Source organism: Lonchura striata, chromosome Z (genome assembly GCF_046129695.1).
Source record: "Lonchura striata isolate bLonStr1 chromosome Z, bLonStr1.mat, whole genome shotgun sequence".
NCBI lineage: Eukaryota > Metazoa > Chordata > Aves > Passeriformes > Estrildidae > Lonchura > Lonchura striata.
The window spans coordinates 15,791,720-15,816,153 of record NC_134642.1 but is presented as its reverse complement, the minus strand read 5'-3'; the positions used below and the strand labels follow the sequence as shown (position 1 = coordinate 15,816,153).

At 40.5% G+C, this 24,434-nt stretch overlaps 1 protein-coding gene across 2 annotated transcripts in view; it reads right to left on the bottom strand.

Annotated features, from left to right (window-relative positions):
• Window positions 1–1,251: 1,251 nt before the first annotated feature.
• KANK1 (KN motif and ankyrin repeat domains 1) overlaps window positions 1,252–24,434 on the bottom strand; it is a 126,804-nt gene continuing 103,621 nt past the window's right edge. For both annotated transcript variants that reach the window (XM_021531744.3, XM_021531743.3), the window contains 9 exons: window positions 15,622–15,840; window positions 14,661–14,769; window positions 13,472–13,681; window positions 11,456–11,543; window positions 8,532–8,751; window positions 5,927–6,069; window positions 5,200–5,400; window positions 2,873–2,971; window positions 1,252–2,244 (listed from right to left, as the gene is read on the bottom strand). In XM_021531744.3, the coding sequence (XP_021387419.2) occupies window positions 2,182–2,244; window positions 2,873–2,971; window positions 5,200–5,400; window positions 5,927–6,069; window positions 8,532–8,751; window positions 11,456–11,543; window positions 13,472–13,681; window positions 14,661–14,769; window positions 15,622–15,840 (1,352 nt within the window). In that variant the 3' untranslated portion in view covers window positions 1,252–2,181. The remainder of the gene's footprint in view (window positions 2,245–2,872; window positions 2,972–5,199; window positions 5,401–5,926; window positions 6,070–8,531; window positions 8,752–11,455; window positions 11,544–13,471; window positions 13,682–14,660; window positions 14,770–15,621; window positions 15,841–24,434) is intronic.

Here is a 24,434-nt window from a genome sequence, read left to right as displayed (position 1 = left end):
TTCTGTTTAATGATAAAATCACCCAGATCCTAAGTGAATGAAGAATTCATTGGGAAGGTTGCATTACTGTTGTGTACTATGTGTGGCACAACCTCAGGTTATTGGGTGATCCCTACGTACAGCACCCTGCTACGCAGGACAGCCTGCACCCACTGCCTCTTGACAGATGGCAAAGTGAGAGGTATTTTTCTGGTGGTATGGGTTTTTTTGTTGTGTCATTTTTTTGTTAGTTTTGTTCTGTGGTTGTTTGTTATTTTTGGCAGCTGCTGCTGCTCTTTGCTGTCAGTCTTGTGGCACAGGGAGACCTTATTTTCACAGTAATTTGGCATGCTGGCTGATGTGCCTCTATACTTAGCATGTAGGATCCACGTGAGAGAGCACCCATACATTAACAGATGCTAAGTGAAGAGTGAGAAGAAAAGTTGGCCAGAGAGGTGCAAGAGTAAAAACTGGCTAACATCAAGGGGTGGGGGTGGGGGGGAGTGGCTTATTTGGGACCACTGTGCTGTGACCCCCTCGGTCAGAGATACTTCAGCTGCCATTTGCTCACGAGACACTCCAATTCTGGGGTACTAGTCTGGCATTGGTTATCACATGGTACCTGCTGTGCTGGGCCAAACCGTGTCCAGCCCACAGAGACTTCTTGGCATGCCAAGTCACCAAGTCAATGTAGGCCAAGTGAGAATGGCTTCAGTGGGTCCCTTTTTCAAAGGGACTATGTTGGAAAAGCTGTTTGATAGGGACTTAGGGAGAGAAGGACAAAGGACAGAGAGAACTGTTCAGATCCCTTGAAGGAACACACTGAGATATATTTCTGTCTAATCAGATAGGTCAGAACTGACAAGGATACACAGGCACCAGCTTTGGACTTGGTTCCAAGCCATCTAAAAAGCATTCCCTTCACCAAGTTGCCACAGGGCTGCTTGTAAGATAAGGCTCAAAGGCTTTTATTTCAGTTAACTGCCTTTCTGTTCAAGTGGACTGCTCTTGAACACAGTCCTTCAACACCTCCCCAGGATGCCTCACATGGCTGAGAGAGGTCATTTCTTAACCAAACAGCAAAGAGTGCAGCCTGTGCAAGACAAGCAAAGGCAGATCATCTTGGGTAAAGTTCTTCCAGTCAGTAAGAAAAACCTCATATGGGCACTGTTCAGCCCTCCCTGCCTTGATTTACCAATTTAGCTTGTTTTCCTGCTGCAGTTGTAATGTGCAGCCTTTCTGGATGATGACAAATCACAAGTAAATCAGGAGAGGAGTAAAACAGCATAATGAAATTTTATTCTGAAAATATGGCAAGAGTCTAAGGCACTTCAAACATTTCAATACACTTGACTAAAGTGAATGTGACAAGGTAATAGCATTCCATAAATATGCACCAAGATGTACACTCAATTACACTCAAGGGGAATATACAACTGGTACCTCTAATTTTATTCTCCAATAAACATGTATGGAGCTTATAGACTGAAACAGTTAATAAAAATATGGTAACAGGACATGTAATTTTTCATGTAGTTTTTAATTATTACAGAATATAAAATGTTGAAAATACTGTGTGAGTTAATTTTATAGATACTAGTATCTTTTATATAAAAAGTTATACATTATCCCCAATTAGCAACAACTTATTTAGTGAACTTCAGACCTGACAAGAGTCTCTATCCCCAATACCTACCCATTCACCCACCAGCTCAAGATCCATGGAACTGACTACATAAGCAACTGCAACTTCTGAATTTCAAAGTAATCAAAAACATGAAAATCATGTTGGAATGAAATTTATGAAAAGTTTACTGTGATGAAGTCTAGGCACAGTAAGTATATTTTAGAATTACCAAAAATAAGCCACTGGGACATCCCTGCATGGATAGCTTTAGAAGTCTTAGTCTGCACATAAGAAAGGACAATCTACAACCAAAAAAAAACAGGATTTATGCCAGTGTACAGAAGGATGAGCATGTGAGCAAAAGAACAGTTCTGGCTAAGTTTCTCCACTGAGCACTACTTAACTATATGCTTGCTTCAAGTTTAAATTTTCTACCTTTAGCACTAGATCTCTGCTTTCACTTTGCTGGTGAGTTCAGGCACAAGACAATTACATTCAGTATCTGTCTCAGTAAAACAGTAACATTTAGCAGCTTAAAGATGGCATAGAGATTTTTTACAGGTATTTATACACTACTACTCAAATGTGGCTCTGTGGGTGGGACCAGGAGATGTCCTTCTGCTAAGCCTAGGAGTGCCCTAAAAGAGAATAAAGAACAGTTAATCAAAGAGAAATTATTCCAGCCAGTGGATAGAAAAAACAACACTCAGAATTACTCTGTTCCTTACCTTTAATTGTACAGCTATATATATATATATTTTTTTTTTTTTTAAATTTTAGGAAGAAAAGTGCCAGCTATCAAACAGCCTACTAGCTACAAGTGCATATTGTTTAGACAGTGAGGTGTTTAGCAGCTGTTTATCAGGAGAGTGAGTCAGGGCTAGAAGAGAGGTGGATAGCTGCCAAAACACCTAGAACAGCTATGTTTCAGTCTCCAGGTCAATAATCACCATTAAAATACTCCAACAGCACCTCTGCACACTAGCCAGAATCAGTGAACCTTGGCAGTGAGCTATCTGTACCCCTTGGTAATTAGGAGCAGAAGCAGGAGCTATCCCTCAGTCAGGCTTCAACTTTCTGCAGTCAACATGTATTTTAAAAAGTACTTTCCACTTAACAGCACAGAAATTGTCTTGTGAATAAAACTCAAAATTTCATGTGCTGTATTGCTGTACAGCTGTCAGGAAGTAAATTTCTTGTTTACATTTCACTATTATGTTCAACAGCAGCAAGTTAAACATAACCTACAGGAGGTTGTGTACTAACCGGTGACTGGGTTTTGGAAAAGTTGACATGGGCATACAGGAGAACTGCTATGTCCTTATGTCCAGCTTCCAGGGCTATTGAAAGTGCTGTGCTGCCATCCTGAGAAAAGAAAGGAAGAAACAAGAGAATTAGTGCTTGTATGTTTAACAGATCTCTTAAAATTCCCATCAGCTCACAGAGAAGTAAAGTTATTAAGTGGAGGCCTTACTGCTCATACAGACAGGTTAATTTAGAGTCTTGTTTAATTTCTTTTGTTTTAAGCCTTGCACTGCTGTTTTATGAGGCAGTCCAATTGTCAAAGCCTCATAATTTCTCTAAATGAGGAATCTCGATTATTGCTGTGGAAGAATGAGCACACTATTATCACAGTAATGTTACATGTAGTGCTGTGCAAGACCAGAAGATTGGGCTGTCTCAGAGAAACTACAATGTCAGCAACAAGCAGAAGAGATGATAAGGGAGGGGAAAATGCTGGTCAGATATAATGATAACTGCCATGTTAAGATGATAATTGTTGTGGTATAGCTCCCATCAACATTAAGAGAAATTGCACTCATAATTCCAAATAGTCTTTGATGGAAGTCTAAATACAAACAAATGGGCTTTCCTAGTCAAATGCTGCCACCTTAGTTTCTCAGAAGATACCATTGGTTTCAAAAACCACAGCTTTGGTTGAGGTTGTTGTTGGTTGTTGAGGGTTCTAGAAGCAAAAAGTGCTACAGCTGAAAGAGTATTTTACTAATCTGCTTTTACTTACTAATAAGAGTATTTTACTGATTTTCCTTTGGACCATATTTGGTCAAGGAAAACACAGATGTCAGGCAACCTATGATATGAACCTGGTGCTTGGTTCATGGCCTGGCTTTTGGCTCTTGCACACAGAAGTCTCTACAATAATGCCAGTATTGGAAATGTCTCACAGGGATGGAGCACCATTCCAGCCACTGCTGTAGCACTGGAATTGGAACAGTTGGCACCAGTTTTTAAATAGTAAACCATTTTTCCAGCATGGGACACAATGGACAGTATCCACATGGAAAGTTTTCTTATAAGACTAAAGGGAGCAATTATACATAAATCTAATTGTCCTGAACAGACAGGAAGAGCTGTCTTACTACAGTGCAATATAATGCCTGACAAATGCAGTTAACACTCTCCAATCAAAGTCAACACAAGTTCTTAAAGAGAGGTGCTGAATCACTGTGGCACACATTAATGGGATGATACTCATCTTACTACTGATCACGCAGACTGGAAAAGCATCACTGTGACACTGACAATAGCTAGGGGAATGCTAAAAATCTCAATCCCACAGCACAGACAAATCTGTGAATAAGCAGCAGTCAAACTCTGCTGGGAAAGATCAAACTGGCCACCGGAGTAGTTAACTATAATGTCCCCATAAAGACTGTAATTACTGATTTTGTATCTGATAGTGCTAAGAGCATCCAAGCAGCAATCATCTAGACTGCTCCTGAAAGTGTTTGTCAGACTGAAGTCTTCTTACATTTTCCTCTCTTGCTGGAAGTTCCACACTGCTAGCACTACAAGGAACTGAGCTGCCTCCTGCAGCATTTGGGTGAAGGAAGTTAAATTATGTCCTTGCCTCTCTGCAACAGCTTCAACAAATAACCACCCACTGCCCTCCCAAATCCAAACCCAGTGTTCAGTGGGTAAAGCAATAGGAAGAAAGGAAAAGTATGCAAAAAAATGTTGTTAACAAGAACATAGCAAGAAAAAAGCTATGTCAATGTTTTCAAGCTTGAGAAATCTACAGAACAAATTGTCTGCTGACAGTGTAGGCTGCAATGGTCCCTGCAGACAAGAAATATGCAGGTGTCTCACTTGGCACTGAAGTCAGAGTCTGTATCCATTTATTGTCAGGACATTGTAGCTTCATGACTAAGACTGAACCTATAGTCTCAGAAGTCATGGTGTAGGAACAGTGTGAACACCATTTCAAGAGAATTATAGGGCTGATGTTTGCCATGGGCACAGAAAAGCAACACAGTGAGGCCCTAAGTCACCAGACAAGGTCCTAACTGAAAACTAGAAAACTCCTTTGAAAGGGGGAAGGAATGTGAGAGGGAAAGGTGTTGAGCTAACTATGAGCTAACAAATGTTTTTTTCTGTTCTGGCCACTAAACACCTACAGCTAACCACAGAAATTGCTACCAGGTACATCTGTTAGAAAAGTAAAAATACTAACCAAATAATCACAGCACTTGCTACCAATTAAGCAAAAGATTCATTATGGCTGGTACTCTGGCACTCTGAGTCAGACATTCACCCAAGCAGACTTCAGAAGCATTGAAAAGGCAACTCACGTTGTCCTCCAGGGTGCTGTTACACCCAGGCTGGGCCAGCAGAAGCTTTACAATCTCCACATGTCCATGCTCACTGGCGCACATCAGAGCTGTAGAGCCCTCATCATCCTGGATATTGACGTCTGCACCACAGGCCAGTAAAGCTTTAACCATGTCTATCCGGCCATGGCTCACAGCTAGCATCAGTGCAGTCTGACCAGCCTGCATGGAGACAAGAGGAAAACCCAAATAACTACAAAAACAATCAGTGACAAAGCACAAACACTTTTTTTTTTTTTTTTTTTTTTTTTAGGTACTGTGTTTCTTCTGGGGGAAAAAAGTCTTTCAAGGCTTTGATTGCCATTATTTAAATACGTCTTATGTATCATATATCCCATATTCACAGAGCTATTTATTGAATTAATGGAAGATATTCAATCTCTTTTCAGACATCTGTAGTTTATTCAAAGGAGCTAAATGCTGCAGAATTTGTAAATGTTGCCCAAAACTCAGTAATAGTTCTTTCACACTGTGATCAACCTTCATTTTTAGAAGAGGTCCAGACCTGAGGCTCAACTGTTCTGCCACAGGTCCATTTTGTATGTAGCAATCAAAAACATACATAAAAAACCCACAAATGAGAGCAATATTCAAATTGATAAGAGCAGGGATGGAAGCATGGAAGGAAAAATAAAAAGGCACAGGAGTACAGCAGTAAGAACCGTGCCTTGTGAACTGTATGACTGACCTGACTGGCTTTAGCATTCACGTCCCCACAGCTGAACAGTTCCTCCACTATCCTCATGTCCTTCTCCGCTTCCACAGCTGCAAGTGCAGCAAGCATGATGGGGGTATAACCAGCCTTGTTCTGATGATTTACATTACAGACATCTGCAGAGGAATGACATAATTTCTTCAGAAAGCAAGAACCCAAAAAAGCACTAATTGTGCTAATCAACTGAATAAAGTGTCAGTAGAGCAGCCTATAAAAAGAAAAAGTAGCAACTGCTTTCATAATGGATGCAATTCAAGGGAAGGTGGAGAAGAAAAAAATTAACAGAGGAGCTCTTGAGCCAAACAAAGAAAATAATTATTTTGTACTATGTGTACAACACAAGAGAGAGCACAAAGACATTTTATATGTTATCATTTAGGGCTTTATTTGTGCATTATTTTTTCCTTTTGTAAAAGCAAGTGGTCTGAAATTTAGCATGATATTCAGAAACACTGTCAGGATAGTCTTTAAGGTCTTCTTCCAAAGGCATGCAGACTGCAGAATAAAAGTGGTTCAATAATATGGTCAATGGAAAAGATATTTCACTTCAGCACAAAGCCTATGTCTTTAGCACAATTTTCCTGCAATTGGTGTTACTTTAAAAACCTGCAAGTGTACTTCAACATGATTTGGAGCTGCCAAAAAACCAAACCATTTAAATTAAAGACTGCTGCCAGTTCTACAATGTATTTGACCATGAACAAAACTGCTCTGGGAACAAATACGGACAAGTCCACCAGTGCCAGCAACCAACAAAGAGTTCTCCTTTTTGTTCAAACCTTGCCTCCAGTCTGTCTCTGATCCTGAAATTCTGCAAAAATTCAGAAGTGCTTATTGGTTAACTGGGCAGCAGCTCATCATATTGGAAAGCAGGAACTCAGATTTACATAAACATTATCTGCAGACTAGAGGTTAAAATGCACCACAGGTATCTTAACAAGCAAAAATGGTTCAAGAAATTCTTCAGACTTATGGGCAAAGGATTTTCTTTCAGTCAAAACAACATTTCAGAAAGAATTTGAGTGCAGATGTAAGATATTGCAAATTCTTTTCATGTTACATATATGTTGATGATGATACCTTATAACCAGTAGATCAATACATTTTTCAGGCATCACTTCTGTGAAGCCACTGAAGCCAGAGAACACAACACTGATAAATGCATCACATCCTGAGTAATGAAAAACTTTCAGAAGCATTGTGCTACTACTCTGACTTGACTACTTTAGCAGAGTGTGTTTTCTGAGGTCACATTTAGCTCCTTTTCCATATGGCTGAGGGAAACAGTTCTCTTTTTTGCCCTCTTGGTGACTCTGCTTCATGCTATGGAGGATTCTCTCATCTCATCTTGTCCACTCTTCTCACCAAACACAGACATAGAGTTCTTGGTATAAGAATCTACCTGTGATACTACTGTACTACAAAGCTGACCTCATCTCTTGATTTCCAGCAAGAGATGAGCATGTTCTTGCTCCTCTGAGACACCCAGAGAAGCAGAGGGGCAGCTTCCTCCTACCACACTGTGCTGCAGACCCAGCCTGCCCCGTTTCACCACACTCTTGACATTCCCTGCATTCCCCTGCTGTGACTCACTCTTCCCAAACACAGGCTGCCTTCAAAAGGACCAGAGATTTCAAAGTGCTCACTTTCCTCTTGAAGAAATCTCTGCATGTGTGACACATGTGCTAGGTTATCAAAGCTGAGATTTGTATCATTCATATCCTTGTTTATCTGATGCTCCCCTTCTGCTTGGCTTGGCTTACACTCCAGACATGTCACTGACCGAGTTAAGCTTTCACAATCAACTGTGACAGGTTTTTCAACTAGTTTAGAGAAAAAACTTTACTCAGAGAGAAAAACTAGAATTAAACAGATTAAACATCTGTGTGATACCTTCTGCTGGATGCCATCTGGCACACTGAATGTGAGGCGCAGATACTCCAGAGTCTCTCCTTTGCCAATACTCTTTCTGCACGTGCATTGCAAGAAGATCAAGAAAATGAAGCAACAAAACAACCACATGAAGCAGCATCAGATTGCTTATGGACTAGGGAAATGGTCTCTGTGACAGAATGCCATATTGTTCCAGTTTCTCAGGAAAGTAGCATAGATGAGTCAATGTGGTGGCCAGAATATAGCATAGATGAGTCAATGTGGTGGCACTGCTCTAGACAAAGCTAGACTAGCTTGTGTGTTTAAGATGGTATTTATACTTCAATGCATCTTCCTCCATCAGCACCCTACAGAATGCTGAGCAGCAGCTGTGCTGCCTCCAGAGAAAACTGCTGGAGACTGGTGCTACTGAACTTGGGACTACAGTGCAAGAGTCAGGAATCTAACTATCTACCTCAACTCTTAAGTGTTTTTTTATAACTTCTTCAAGAAACATCACCTCCAAAGCTAGTATTGGAAACAAAGATTCTAGACTACCTAAGTAAGCCACCATATAACTGTTAACAGTTAAAACACCTGCTGGAAGAAGACCAAACTTGGTCTCTAGTCCATCAAGAATTTCACCCATGAGAATTGAAAAACCAAGAATAATGAAAAAAAAAAACAAACCATAAAGCAAACTTACTTGCATCCAGAAGAAGCTTTACAATTTCAAAGTTAGAATGTGACACACTGTAATGCAGAGCTGTGTTTCCATTTCCATCTGCCATGTTGATGATATGTCTGAGGACAGCAGGAGAAATCTCTTCAAAAGCAGTTATGTAGTCTCCAACCATTTCAGGGAGAGCTGACTTCTGACTTGAGACACGAAACCACTCATGCTGGATAGTATTTAAACAAAACCTCTGCCAAAACCAAGACAGAAAAATTTCATATGGACAATCTATTTTAAAGATTTTCCATCCCATAAGTCAGCAATACAGGTCAAATATTTTTTAGTCCAACACAGGAAGAAAGTATTCAGCTCACAAATAAGATATACAGACTGAAGCATCCCCTCTGACTAAAGTCCGCTTTAAAACACCATTTGCTTCCTCTCACTTCACCTGACTTTCACCTCTGACACCACAGAATTTGACAATACAAATTGACACCACAGGATGACAATACTCCCAGAATTAACAGTTATCAAATGCTGGTGAAAGGGAAAAAGAAGAGTTGCGCAACAATTTCCATAAAATACTTAACTACATTTATAAATCACTGATAAAATCAAGACTCTCACTGGACTTAAAACTAAGTCAGATAGGCCCAGTTCTAAGGCACAAATTAACAAATGCACAAAGTATATGAGAACTGTCTGGACTGCAGTTCTGAAGAAGAAGAACTGATCATTACAGATGATTACAAACTGAACCCAATAGTACATCATAATGTAAAAGATAAATACTGTTTTGGGCTGAATAAACAGATTTATAGCTTGCATGGCATGCGATGAAGTCCCTTCTTTCTGCCTAGTACTATGAAGACAACACCTGGACTACTTTGTCTGGTCTGATCACTGAATGACACAAAATATTTGGTTGAAACAGTTTCAAAGATAAGCAGCAAGAATTAACAGAAGTCAAGGAAATCTGACTTACAGGACAGACAGGAAGGACTGGAGATACTTTGCTGAAAAGAACCACTGGGGAAAGAAACCGTGTAACTTTTGTTGCAGAAAAGAGGAAAAAAAGGAAGAACCTGTTCTTCACCCAAAGGCTGTCTGGCTTTAGTAATAAAGAGATTTTAGTTGCAGTGAGAAGATGCAGGCTACACATTCAGGACAGACTTTCCCATGGGTTTGGACTGTGAGTGGGGGAGTAGGAGAGGACTTGTCTGTTGCGTAGGTAGAGCAGATCTCACTGAGACAAGAAGGCTTCCATATTCACCACCAGCTCTGACTTTGAGACACTTTCTCTAACCTAGAAGGACTGTATCTTTCTCATAAACCCTCACCTGCAAGGCAGCCAGTAAATTCAAGGGCAATTTTGCAGAGAAGACATTCAGAAAATTTATCTAGCTTCTAGTGAAAACACACCAGTAGCTCTAGAGGTGGTCTGTGTCTGGTGAAGAGAAAACATTCTATCCACACCAGTGCCACCTATGTATCTGTAGTACATAAACACATTAACAGAGTATTTTACATCAGTGCTACTATAATGTGATGTATGTATTCTGTGAACATAGAGAGTTGAAATGCAAAGGTGGCCATAAACTGACACAATAGAATTTTTAAATTTATTTCAGGCACTACTGAGTGCAAAATACCACTAAGAAATTATTTTTAGCCACAGTATCACACACATGATTAAATAAACAACACACTTTTAAAATTCAATTAATCCATCACATTCAAAAATATGCAGTCCACAACTCTTTCTGGTGTAAACACCAGCTATAAGAGCTGGATATACTGGAAGAGGTTGGGACAACTCATACAGATCCTTAGCTATACTGACATTTAAGCTGTTTGGACAAGACTTCGTCGTCAGCAGACAGGACAAGAGCTGATTAGTCTGCAGCTTCCACCTACAAACACTACTTGCACTACGAAACACTTCGGGTACAAGAAAGAAAAATGTAAATTCAAATTACCCTTCTAAGGCAGAGATCATAATCTGGTTTTGCCATTTTTGACACTTTCAACTCCAAGGGGGCCTAAAGCATTTGTTGTTTGAATGCCTAAACTACTCCTGAAGGACAGACACAGAATTAAAAACTATGTCTCACAATTGTATGAAACAACCTTTCAAAATATTCACTGGACCACAGATATCAGAATTGGACATAGACAGTATTACTGTGTCATACAGACAACATTATTGTATTTAAGAAGCTGCAAATGCTCTATAGTAGAAGTATATATATAGAACACTAAGTTGTTGCCTTTTATAGCACTGCACAAGTGTAACAAATGCAAAATTCAATTTCATATTATTAAGCAGTGTTCCTTTGCTTTCAGATTGCCCTCACAGAGTAGCATAAGCAATCCCTATCTGAGGCATTTCCATTAAGGCAAATACAATTTTATGTCTGGAGACTTGAGTATTACTTAAGTACTAACAATAAATCCTCCAAATAAATAACAATAAGTCTCTGCAGCACTGATAAAAAGTGCCAGTGCAGTAAACAAGACAAACAGCATCCCTGTTTGAAGAAGAAGACAGATCACCTAGTGTTTCAGAACAGACTCTGAGATTTTTTCATAGGATGCAACAGACTCTTCACCCACTGCAGTCTCCTAATGTGAGGCCTGAGAGCTACCCACACCAGCTAAATTAGCAAAACCACAGGAATAACACAGGAATGCATAGGTATATTGAAACTGTACTTTCATGTTACTGTTTTTATATGTGTGCCTTGGGACAATAATACTGAAGCACACAAAGCACAAGTACATTCTCTGGATGGAAGTGCCGCAGTAGAAAGAGCTTTGTGACTCTACAGGACAGATGAAATCCTCTTCTGCCTAGCCACTGCTGTACTGGTCCTGTAAAACCAGAAGTCACATCTCCCTGAAGTTTTTCTATTGCATCTCAAGAGAAAATTTTCACCTGTATTGCTTACCACATCTTTGTTTGTTAATGCCTTGGGGTCATCAATGTTGTTTCTCAGCAGGTTACAGGCAGAAAGCATCTTTTCACTTAGCTCGTACCTGAGGAAGACAGCAAAATACATGGCATGTTAAAATTTTTACCTTAGCATTTCAGTATAGAAACATTTGTTTCTCTGAAAGTTCTCTGGGAATTAAAGTTTCCAGGCAAGCCATCTGCTCCTACCACACAGAAGCCACTCTGGCAGCTCTTCTTACAGACATTCCCTCCACACTGAATGGAGATGAGTGTGGGAAGAGCAACAGGAATGTAGAGTGGGAAACACATCACTTTCATGCTGTAAGACTTGGCAATGCTTCTAGTGGAAATTCTCACCTACTGCTGTGTGACTGCAGAGCACACTTTATATGCTATATGCTTTGATTACTTGATTGATGAGGAGAAATGCCAATAGTTGTGATGGAAACAGAATTAAGCAGTGGGAAACAGCTCAAGAGATGCCTCCGTGCCAGCTCCCATTCATTGGAACTAGCCTTTCTTATCCTACCCACTCTGGAAATTTACTCTCTTTCTCCAGCACTTAATTTTTACTCCCTTGTCATTACAAATTTCAAAAGAAAGGTCAAGAAGGCCTGTGCTACATGTCATACCAGGCTGTGGCCCACCATCTTTGCCTAAAGCCTGCACAGAGGATAATTGCAATTTCCCCAGAAAATTCTCCCAAAAACCAGAGAAGCTAACATACTCATGTGTATAAGACAGGCATTTTAGCCCTTGTGTATTACAAGCCAGCTGCTAGTGCTAACAGAGCAATGAAATTCTGCACCATTGCATGGACCATGGCCATACATGGCCATGTGCCCTGACTCTTCCCCTTGGAGGGCATGGCCAGGGCAGTCAACTTGCAAGGAATGTACTCCTTAAGTACAATGGCTAGCTAAGCTGTTCTGATGCTCTTCTTCCCTATCACCCCTTGCTACTGTAAATACAAATTAGAGAGCTCTTTTCAGAGGCTCCCCATATTTTTATGCCACCTGTAAAACAACAGGCTATCCTACAGTACTGTATAAAGAAAGCTCAGGGCTCTTCAAATAACACACAGCTCCAAGGCCTCCAAACTCTGAATTATTAATTTCTTCATCTCTTTTATTTAACAGCTGACAATTACAGATAACTTGATGCTAAGCTACATCTCCAGTGAAACATGACATTAATTTTATTTTAGCTCTTTTTCTGTTATTATTCTACCTGCATAATTTTCCAAATTAGCACACTGGCAAACCCATTATCTGTAGGATATCCTTTCACTGCCTCGGTTCATACTTTCTTTTGCTGTTTGCTAACAAAGAATCAGTAAAAACTCACCACTTTATTATTTCCATGTGCCAAAAAAGCACAGCCTTGTCTGTCAAATTCTACTTTACACAGCGATTTCAAAAGGACCCTAAGACATGAGATGTTGAACAAGTGTGTGATGACAGCCTTGAAAGTGTATTTTAAAGATTACAGTATATAATCTCACATGAAGCACATGATCTTGGTGTCCTTAGTGTTGTACCCCATCATTTTACTGTGCCATGCCCGAGATGCTGTGGAAGGTGCAAATGCAAGATGCACTCCCAGCAGCCAGCTGACCTGGTGTGCATGGCTCAAGATTAACTAGTTTGCTTACAGACCAGGCCATTAACAAAGCACTGCCTGCTCCCAAGCGAGTGCCAGCTGTGACCTGGGACAGCCTCTGCTAGGGGAGGCACCAGAGTCTTGCTGTTAATGAATCATTTAAAGTCAGTAGAGTCAGCTGCTAGAAAGGATACCCTCTGACACCTTCTTCCTGCTCACACACAGTCATTTTTCCATGAAACTGCCTTTGGCTACCCACTTGAGAAGGAGGGAAGTGGGCAGCAGTCGGCCAGTGTTGGGGCTGATGCTTTCTCCACAGGCAGAAAGCACAGCCCACACAGCTTGCCCCTTGACACAGGGCAGAGGTGACCTCCCCGGAGGCACACTCTGGAGAGGGTGGGCAGCCTACCTCTCTCTGATTTCCACCTCCTCGGCCTCACACTCTGGGAGGGCACTGTCTTTCTCTGCCCCCATGGCACAGACCTCGGCAGCGTGGGGGCTGGGCTGCTTTTCTTCTGTGTGCTGGTCGCAGGGGTACCCGTGGCTCTCGCACTCCTCCTCTGAATCAGAGGAGGAGCTCTCCTCGGAGCTGGAGTCATCGCTGGATGTGGTCTCATACCTACGGGAGAAGGGGCAGGGGCAGATGTGCTTGCTCAGTGCCATTCTCAGTACCTGCTTGCACTGGCACAAGTGGAAAAGCATCCTGCAAAAGCTTAGTCCTGTTTTTTCCCTCAGAGACCTCTTCTACTCACTGGACTCAAGTGTTACTGACAAATGACACTGTCAGTACTATGTACACAGTGTGTAATAAAAGAATGTAAGTCTTAACATTTTGTCAGACCTTGCCTTATCCCCAAAATGAAATTACTTTGTTCAGAGTAAATTGTATTGCCTTACTAGGCAGATACAAGCAGGGAAGCTAACAAACTTATAACTTTCCCTCACTATATGCAATGATACTTTTAGCTAATATGTAGGAAATTAGGTAAGTGGGGTATTTAGGCTATATACTGAACAAAGCAAAAGAAAAACTAATCTGAGGAAAGGGCTAGAAAAGCTACATAAAAAAAATAGGATTAAACCACTTTAAAGGTCTTTGCAACATTCTGCGAGGGCAAGTAATATTTTAAAAGAAGACAATTTTCCATACTGGCTTCTGTATTTGTATAGGTAGGTCTCTGTATGTATTTAACACAAAGCCAGAAAAATTAATTCTAAGGCAATGGCATCTCTTGCTGTATTGTTCAATAGTATAATGCTGTGCTTGTCAGCTACCGAAGAAACATACAAGTTTTCCTTACTACAGCATTGCCTGAGAAATGTCCTCATGGCTGTCTGAAATTGTTTCACTTTCCTGTGGTAAGTCTGCTAGCAATCTAATGTGCAGGTATTTGAGACAGATGCCATATATGACTTGCAAGAACAAGAGGATTAAGAGGAGCTCAGCTGTTCAATTCTTCCTTCTTATCCTTACATTCAGTGGTTGCACCTCAGCCTGAAGGATAGGCCAAACCTATGCATGTGTTCTTGGGCTCTTTTTCTTCTTCCCACTGTGAAAAGTGCTACAACAACAGATGTTTTGCAGACAGGTCTCTTACCCGCCATTAATGCCGACAAACTGCAGGTTCTTCTTGGTGTTGCTCAATTCCTTCTTCCCATCTCTTTTCTTCATGATAGATTTGAGTGTGTTCTCATTATTAGTACATACTGTTAGAAAGGGAGATAAAGCATACATATGAGTATAAATCTGTAGCCAGCTTTGAATGCAGCAGCATTATAGTTGATTTTTCAAAACAACTCTATATTTTTCAACAGCTCTCTCTGTAATTTACCATCTGAAGCTGGGTTTTTTAATATACATACAGTCATGGTTTGACATGCACATTGGAAATACAGAAGAACAGCTTCAAAATTAGCTGTAGAAACTAGTTAAGCCTAACTTCTCCATCTTACAACTTGCTGCTAATCTTCATGATGCTTTAGAAAACTTAAAGAAAAGACTATTTTTTTGTATGTTTATTTTTATTTTTAGCTTTTTTTCTTTGCTATTAGTGAAAAATTTTTAACAGTGAAATCGGTTATTCTGTTAAGAAAATCTTAATTTTTAGTGTCAGAGAACAGCAGCTCCTTGCCAAAATGAACACATCAATACAGACAGTGTGTTTAACAATACATATAGAATATTTAACAAACTATTCAACACGTAGATTCAATCAAAGATGGTCTTTTAGATTTAGTATTCATTAAAAAACTTTTAAACCAACCTCTATACCAAGGACAAGTAAAAGATGCATAAAAATGTATTTTAAAAATTATTAACCCTTTATCTTTCAGAAGACTTTTCTTAGGAAGACACTAAATTGCATTTCACTGATGTGCTACAATCTGCCATTTAAAACCTAACCACTATCTGCAGACACATGGTGTCACACTGTGAATTTCCTCTCAGCTGCATCTCTTCCCGCTTTTTGCTTTTTTGAGGATATTGAAAACCTCTAACTGTATTTCATATTCAGACTCCACCAGCACAATGTAAAGTGAATGTGAGCCAGTTATTACCATAGAGACCTGAGGCAAGCTGATCATCTGTCAGGTTAATTGGAGTGAGAGCTTTATCCTGAGAAGAAAAAGACTTCCTTCCTCGAGCAGCTTCCACAAGGGGAGTCTTCCTCTCCTCCTCAGTGGTCACAGTGTCCTGCTCCAATTTCAGCATTCGCAAATTTGACGCTAAGTGTGTGCTTGCAAGCTGGCCATGAGGGATGTACTCCAAAGCAGCACCTGCCAAAGACAGTAGGTGTCATGGACAAGTCAAAGGATAATATTTCCATCAAAAACCAAACTAGGAAAAAAAAGCTTGTCTTTTAAAATACTCTTTCCTGAGGACCTAATCAGAAAAAGACTGTGATAATTTTTACAAAAGACAAAAATAATAGCCATGCATTTTTCTTTTGATAAAGACAGACAATGCAAGGACAAGCTATGAAGATATTTGCTTTAAAATGCATGAAAGGAACAGTCTTTCTTTTTCCTTCTCTTTCAGTATGAGCAGTGACCTCAGCTCCTGGCACCCTGGTCGGGGTGGGCTCACTGAGCTGCTCCTTGATGACATGCCTGAGGAGCACAGCATGTTCAGAGGCTCTGAAGGTTTTTTCTGCAAGAACAGTAACCTTTTCATTGTACTTGTTCTTTAAGAAATTACATTTTCCATGAAAATAGATTTTTTTCAGGAAATTTTCCCTTTTTTCCAGTACTCAAACTAATTCTGAAAGCTATGTGCTTTGCCCAGTTACTGAGACAATTGCAATGAACTCCCACATACTACATTTCTTTTTTCTTTTTTCTTTTTTTTTTTTTTTTTTTTGGTCAGGATTGTACTGAGCTAGTAGTTGTATTTAAACCAAGTTCCAAACCTTTGGGTTACACATTTTTTCCCTCACTGATTTGCTGGCGTTCACTCACTTTTGCCCATTGTGTATTCAAAAAGCAGTGCTAATTACATACAGGCTTTTACAGATTCCCCTGGAGTTACTCCAGCTGTGCTATTACAACTTCTCTACAAATCTGCACAAATGCTTTTGTTTGTAAAACATACTGAGTGTTTTTTTACACACATATGCCTCCCTAGTAATCTTGTTAGCATTCAAGGAAAAACAAAAAGCAAAAGTTTAACTTGCTTTAGTGTTAGTTTTGAACTAACACTACCACTTTTTTTCCCCCCATTCTCTTCTTGCTTTCAGTGATGTGTGCCTCTATATTACTTTTTGCCTTTGTATTTATCAAGAACTAAGGCATAGCCTTCTCATTCAAATATGACTGGCACTGCACAGGGTGCTGACACACTGTAGTAAGTAAATTCCAAACATTAATGTTTAGACACACAGCTACATCTCTGTCTAGCAAGATGTTCTTGTTAGACTGCCTTTCCCCCTTGTTACTTCACTTCAGTGAATTTTTCCTACAACAGGATATAATGAAGCTGATTTTTCTGAACACTGTCACTTCCCAGCAGCTTCCTCCCTTTTGCTCCCATTCCCACCCAAGTGTCTGAACTTCCAATCAAGTCTCACCCTGCATGCATTTCCCAAAGCACCCTTCTCCAGCAGTGATGCCTATTGCCCAGTCCCACCACGGCTTATAGCTCCTCCAACATACAGGGGAAGCTGCCTGCAGGAAAAGGCACACAGCAGGGTGTTGACAGTCATGTCACTACAAACACAGCAAAAAAGCTTTTTCTTAAGAGTAGAACGTACCAGTGTTTGTGTGTGTGTGTGTGTGTGTGTGTGTGCGTGCATGTGTAAGAAGGTGGCAGCTTCCCAGGGCGCCCTGAGTAGGAGTAATCCTTCTAGAGAAATGTCTGAACACCTGGACACTCATGAAAAGCAAGAGGGAAGTCCTGCCCTTGCTCCCCCACCACTCCCCACTTTGCAGCACAGACTGACTTTGGTAGGGTCTCTTCCCAACAGCAAGCATCATCCCTCATCCAGCAGCTAAGCAGAAGAGGGCTGCCAAGGTGATAGAACACCAAATGATTTTTAAGCCAAAAAACCCAATGATTTTTAAATTCTCTTAGCTGAAAAACAAGGGAATGTCGCTTTGCTTGCCTGGAGCTGTGACAGGTGCAATTAGAGTATCAAGCACAGTAACCACTTCCAGCTGCAGCTGATGGTGGCTGCCTGGGCTGGTTTTACCAGGTCACCCCTTCTGCTCCAGACTGGCCTCTGAGGACATGGGAAGGAGTGAAGGAAATCTGCTCTGAAGCATCCAGGGACATGCAAAGTTCCAAAGATGCCCAGGTTTGCTTTCAGCAGAACTGTCTGCCTAGTCTGCCAGACACAGTTCTCCTGCTAAAGCAGCTGTGACAACCATGGAGTGTCTGGAGGCACAGGTGGGCTCGTGCATGCCAGAGCTGAGGGCAGGACTCTGGCAGGGCAAAGTGGGGCTCCAGCCTGAGGTGAACCAACAGCAGCACCTCGTGGACCCTTGTCATGGCCCCAAGCCTGAGCCTAAATTTCCTTAGGCGTCCCTCCTGCCCTGGGATGGGCAGGGGAGAGAGCTGCAGGCTAGGACAGACAGAAATGAGGACAGTAGCAGACCTCTCTCCCCTGACTCACAGCCTCTCCTGAACCTGCCACCAATGCAACATGATTTCAATAGGTTCCCTCTTCTGGTACATGCATCAATGGCTGAGAAGCACCACACTGAATTCAGGATACAGGGCATGATGTCCATGCCTTCCAATGAAGAAGAAAAGGGTTCTGCTCAGCTGGCCCTGACAGAAGAGGTGACATCAACACTTGAGGGCAAGGAGACAATAAACGTGCATTAGGCAAATTGGTCAGTGCACTCATTCTCCCTGCAAAGCTCTTAGATGTCTACACTTATCGCATGAACAGTACCCAATGAGGGAAAGAGAGATTTGGGTCCAACTCCGTATTAAAGCTCTTTGCTGTTAATTATAATTTAATATCAGCTCCCAGGCCTTCCCCTTTTCAAGACAGCAAACATGAAGACACTTGGAAAGCACTTAGTCCAATCACTGAGAAGAACAGACAATGGAAAGGGCTTACCATCCAACATTATAGTCCATGATTTAATAGATTAATCTATTGCTGTGCAAACCAAAAAGTCAAATGAACCAAGTTCCCTCTTCGTCCAACAGAACTGCAGGGCTCGTCTTACAGCTGGAGGTAGCACACACCTCTCTAGTGTGGAAATGAAACCCTGGCTGAAGATCACCATAGGTCTACAGGAATCTTAAAATAGACTGTTCCTCTCACTTCACAGAGATCTCAAGTATGCTTGAGCAATCCTTCTCCAGGTTGCAGGGCACAGCGCTGACAGCAAATCTGCCAACGGGTCAATACTCAGTCAGGCACCACCTCCAGGCAGAGACCCTCGGGACCCTCAGAGACTCTCCAGACAGACTTGCCTTGACGATATTCCTAAGCTTTCTGTTCCAAGAAAATACTACAGACTTGACATAAGTTTCTAAGTACTGACACAGAATAGTAAACTACAGCAGGGACCTGTCAAGAACTTCTAATGCATTTTTCAACATAGTAGAGGATTTTGGAAAAGTTCAGGAGTAATTTAGAGGCAAAAGTGTGACACAGCAAAACAAAAAAACTTGCTAACTTCATCTGTACATAAACACTTACGCAGAAAGTTGCTCTTATCAGTTTCAGAGGGAAACAAGAGATTGGAGCATCTTCATGGGTTTAGCTCCAGTAGTTTAAAGCAATGAGAACACCTATTTTTAATTTTTTAGAAGGAATCTCCTCTCATAAATCACTTGTGCTTCTTTTGGAAATCTCACCAATTTAAACCAGGGTGACAGCAAAGCTGCTACAGAGAAGCAACAGATTACCCATGCCATTTCCAGCACCTTTAATATCTGTCTACTGTTATTAGGATGCCATTTTCCTTCCTAATTGCAGATCTTCCCTCACATTTACGACATCACAAGTAGTCATGCTGTTAGCTGGTTCAGGGAGCCCAACAGATTTTTCTCGATTTGTGATGAACTCATGGGAACAGAAGTCTGGCCTTCACCTGCTTTTGAAATCTTCCATTTAGTTTGATGGAAGCAAACTAAGTGTTATCAGAAAAACAATTTAGCTTGACAATACTTTTATCCCACTGCAAATCAAGAGAAGTGCAAACAAGGCCGAGTGATTAAATACCATCAGGATGAGAACCTAGCTCTCTGACTGGAACATCATAGGCTTCTAGCTTAAAAAAGCACACAAGCTTTTTTTTTTATGTGGTAGTTGCAAAAAGATTTTATTTTTAACCTTTTGGTCAGTGCCAGCATATATATGCACAATATGTTTATAATGGTCAGTGATACAAGCTATACATTCCCCACTAAAGACAGTGCATAAATATTGTCTGGAGCATATGCAGCAAGGAAATACTTCTCTTTCACACTGCATGATTTCTTTACAGTAACAATAAGCTCATTACAAAATTATTTTAACTGAAGTACTCTCCTCCAGTGTTTTTAAATCATCATGCCTAAAAAGTGTTGTTTTTTTTTTAATTAAATATAAATTATTTTAATCCACTTTCAATTTGGTCTACTTATCTGAACTGTTAAAGAATAAAACCCATTCTAAGATGGTACATTAAAAAGCAGTAATGAGCAACCATACTATGTTTAAACATTTACAGTGATTGATAGTAACCCATCCAACTGATGAATGCAGTACCTTCACAAGACTAGAGAGTAGTTTCATTGTAAAAAGTACTTTTGAGCCATTCCATCTTAAGAGCCAGTGAATTTAAAGTTTCAAACCAAAAAATTGCCCCACATGAACTTTTTATACAATAAACTGACAGAAGGCAGATTCTCTTGGAGTCCAAACACAGGCAGATGTTGAACTACCATTCAGCGCCAGGGAAAACAGTCCTTCTAATAGAATGAAGGCTGTAGTAAGAGACTGCAAGAACAATCTCATTTTCACTCTCACCTTAACCATTTTCTCTGTACTGAGAAGTTGTTTTTTATCCCCAAATTAGACTGTGAATCCAGCTTGTTGAAACTGGAAGTTAAAACCAATTCTTTTCATTAAACATGACTGACCACAAAAGATCACACATCTTTTAAGCAGCTAATCATCTTATTTATGAAACACTCTTTTCCAAGACAATTGTGTGTGAAGCTTGGTGAAAGCCATCCTTCATCTCCCTGAGGAGTGGTGGATCAAAGCATCTCATGATGCTGGGCACAGTAGAAAGGTCAGCTTGGAGTACTTCTTTCTTTCTTTCTCATTCATGTGGATTTATTTTATCAGCTGATGTTTTATTGGTGCTGAAATATGACAACACTTCCTCGGAAAAATGGGAATCTTGCTATTAAATATTCATAGCTGTGCCTGTTACCATGAGAGTGGAACTCCAAACAGAGCTCAGTGCCTGAACATTACATCTCTGTGCCACACCATAGGGAGAGAACTGGGGCTCTAGCTAACAGACAGCTTAGCAGGCTGCAGATTGCCACTCTATAAGCAGCAATAAATTCAAAGGGAAAAATAATCTATACTGTGGCAAATTATGCTGTCTGCTAACTGAAGCAGAACCCAGGAGATAGAGCAGCTTTTAGATTCAAACACTACATGTAGTGCTACCATTGAGCCAAACCAGCAAATATTACAACACTAATAAGCTTGAGTTAACATATGACCAGCGAAGGTACATCAAACCTCTCAGAAGAGGTTTATGGAGGCTGGTACCATTTTTGAACAGCATTTCAATTTGAGCTTCCCATGTTGTCAGAACTAGCAGAAACCACCTGCCACAGTAAACATGCAGAGGAGGCACTGTATTCTCTGAGACACGAGCCAGAAATGTGTAAATAAACAGTACTCATGTAGCTCTTAGGTGGGACCATCTGTGTGGCTGTTTTGCATCATGCGTGACTTTTCAGGCAATGTGGAAAATGCTCCACATCTTCCCAGCAGACTGAAGGATGTATCCTGTTTGTAACACAAGCAAGAACATCTCTACAGAAACTTAACCTGGTGATTGAGGCATGCATCTGTGGCAGCTGGGGATGAGGACTTCCTTCACCTGCCTTCACATAGGCACAACCACTGTGATCTGTAGCAATCCAGAGCTTTACAGGATCACCACTGTACCTGTGCCATATCAGCACAGGCTTCTGAGCCTCAAGCAAGCCCTGAGTCTTCAGCTGCAATAGTTTGTGCTGCCAGGAGAGAAGCTACTAACCTGTCAAACAACACATTCTTCAAGAGAAAGGGTGTCTCAAACAGAAGAGCTGCAAAGCAAAACAGCTTTCTCCAATTGCCTGCATAGTAACTGGCAGCACAGAAGATGACCATGTTCACATTGCCTCATTAGTCTGATACACCAATTTTGGAGAACCAGGGCCTTCTCACATCACCATCATTCTTTTGGTCTCTCCACTGTCCCTCAGCCTGCTTCCCCAACTCTGGTTAAAACTTAAAACCTTGGAAGATTTTCCAACAGATGGCACATCAAGATGGCACATTCCAAACCCTCCAGACATTCCTACATGACATGCTTCCTATTTTCTTTCACTCCCTGAAGTTTTAACTCAAGAAGCTGCCTACTTCCTCATGATGACTAAGTAGTGTAATGCTTCTACAGGGACACTCAGTCAGGATTATTCTAAAATGTGACAACAAAACTGGTATCTGAAGATCACTGAAGCAAAATAGCAATGCATTTTCAGGTAATTTTTCAGGGCAATGGCAGATCAGTTGTTCTTAAATACCATTCTTGAAAACTCTCTGCCAGTGAAAGCCACCTAGACTTGTGAAAAGTCCATGTAATCAGAACCTGCACAAGTGATGTTATGCTTCTCGCTGGTATCTTGCAAAACATATCATATGAGCATTAAAATATAACATCCTGAAAATTCTTTAAAAATCTAGAGCAACAAACAGAGGAGATTAATGCATTCGCCTCCCTTCAGACTTCCTATATACTGTTAGTCTAAGACAGTTAGAGTCTAGGTTTGTGACCCACATCCATATGGATAAGCTGGACACACAGGTTGCAAAGTCCAGCTAACATGACTTTGCAGAGTGGAAATGTGCTCATCTGGCCAGTGGGTTTGAATTCCATAAGGTCACTAGAGCTTCTGAAAGACAGTTCATATGTAGATGTAAATATATTTGCCAAGTTACAGAAGGAAGGTGATTAATTTGCAACAAGCAAAATACAAATTGCTAATAGACTTGGCTCAGAGATTGTCTCAGTAGTCTAAGGTGTCTGGAGATGAAAACTGCCAGCCTGTGTCCTGCTCAGCAGGCTCCAGCTTTCCTGCCTGTGTCTCCATCACCTGCCACAGGCTGTGTCAGGGAAGGTGAGATGCCAGAGGTCCCTGCAGCATACCCAGTCTCCCCAGCAATAACCAGGAGATAAATCTGTAAAGCTGAGAACTCAACTGATGTGCTATCTCAGAAGCAGCACAGACCACAGACCATTAGTATGGCATACTGGTACCCAAATCATATCCCTCAAAGCTAGCTCAAGTATTTTTGCCCTAAAAGAAACTGGCCTCGATACTTCCTAGGGATGCTCTTTGAATAAAGCATTAAATATGATGTTACTGGAATATGATGCTAATTGGAAACTGACACTTCAGCCTGTTTTTCTAAAAAAACGAGGTGTGCACAGTCACACTCCTCTCAATAGCTTCAACTCAGTTGCTTATTTGAACTGAAGTGGAACAGAGACTCAGTGGTCTGAAGGCTTTTTGTGTTTATATAGGCTTTACAGAAATCAGTCTGAGATGCCAGGCCTGGAGAAAAGGGAACTGGCTGAGTTCACACACACCCCTGAAAAGCTACATCCAAGATATCTAAATGAGGAAAAAAAACTTATTAAGAGCTCACAAGCTAACATGAAATACTGGTGCACAGAAAAAGAAAGGCTTTATTAGTTCCAGTGATTACAGAATTATTCAAGTTAATGCTTCATTCAGCAAAAAATTTTTCTACAGAAATATATAACACATGATCTGTAAAACCATAGAAAAGGACAGCAAGACCAGCAGATAAATGTATTAAAGGCAATATTTTCAAAATTAATAGAAAGAGATAGGGTAACATTTCAGGCTTAAGATCTCTTTTCCAGTCCAATTCTCCATGGGTCTAAACTGTTATAGACCATAGCTTGACTTATTTATGCTGTCCAGGCATCCCTCACCAGGCACTAAAAATAAAGAAATTTTACACTCATCATCCACAGCTAAAGATAATGGCATTACAAGCTAAAATAAAATTATTCCAAAATATATTATCAGGAATGTGAAATCTGAATCCATGCATTAACATTTTTAGTAAATATTATCTGTTGCTCCACCTGTGTCTAAATGCTTTCAAGCCTCTTGACTACACATTTGATACTACGCAGTTAAAGCTAGGAAAGGAATTAAGTATTTGCAGATAGTGATAACTCTGGTTCACTGTTTTACAGAGACTTTTGATATCTGCTGGATACCCTTATTGTTATTATTATTCTATGATTACTTGAAAGAAGACAGGAATATAAAGTGCATACCAGAAAGATAATAATATTGCTTATACAGTATCATATTGCATGTATGCAGACAGAATATCATATGTTTTCCTTACTGTTACATAAATGTCGCTTATTCCTTCACTATGAGATCCTAAACCTTTTAGGTTTTTAAACTTAGCTTACTATGTGTATGGTTCTACTCAGCACATCAACAGATGTGCTAAAAAACTAGATTTGACAAAAATAAGACAGTAAGCAAGCTGTAAGAGCTTTATATAACTATTTGGATTAGCCAATAACATTATGCTGACATTAAACAGTAAATAGTCAGGGGTTTTTTTCCCTTTTCAGCACCTACA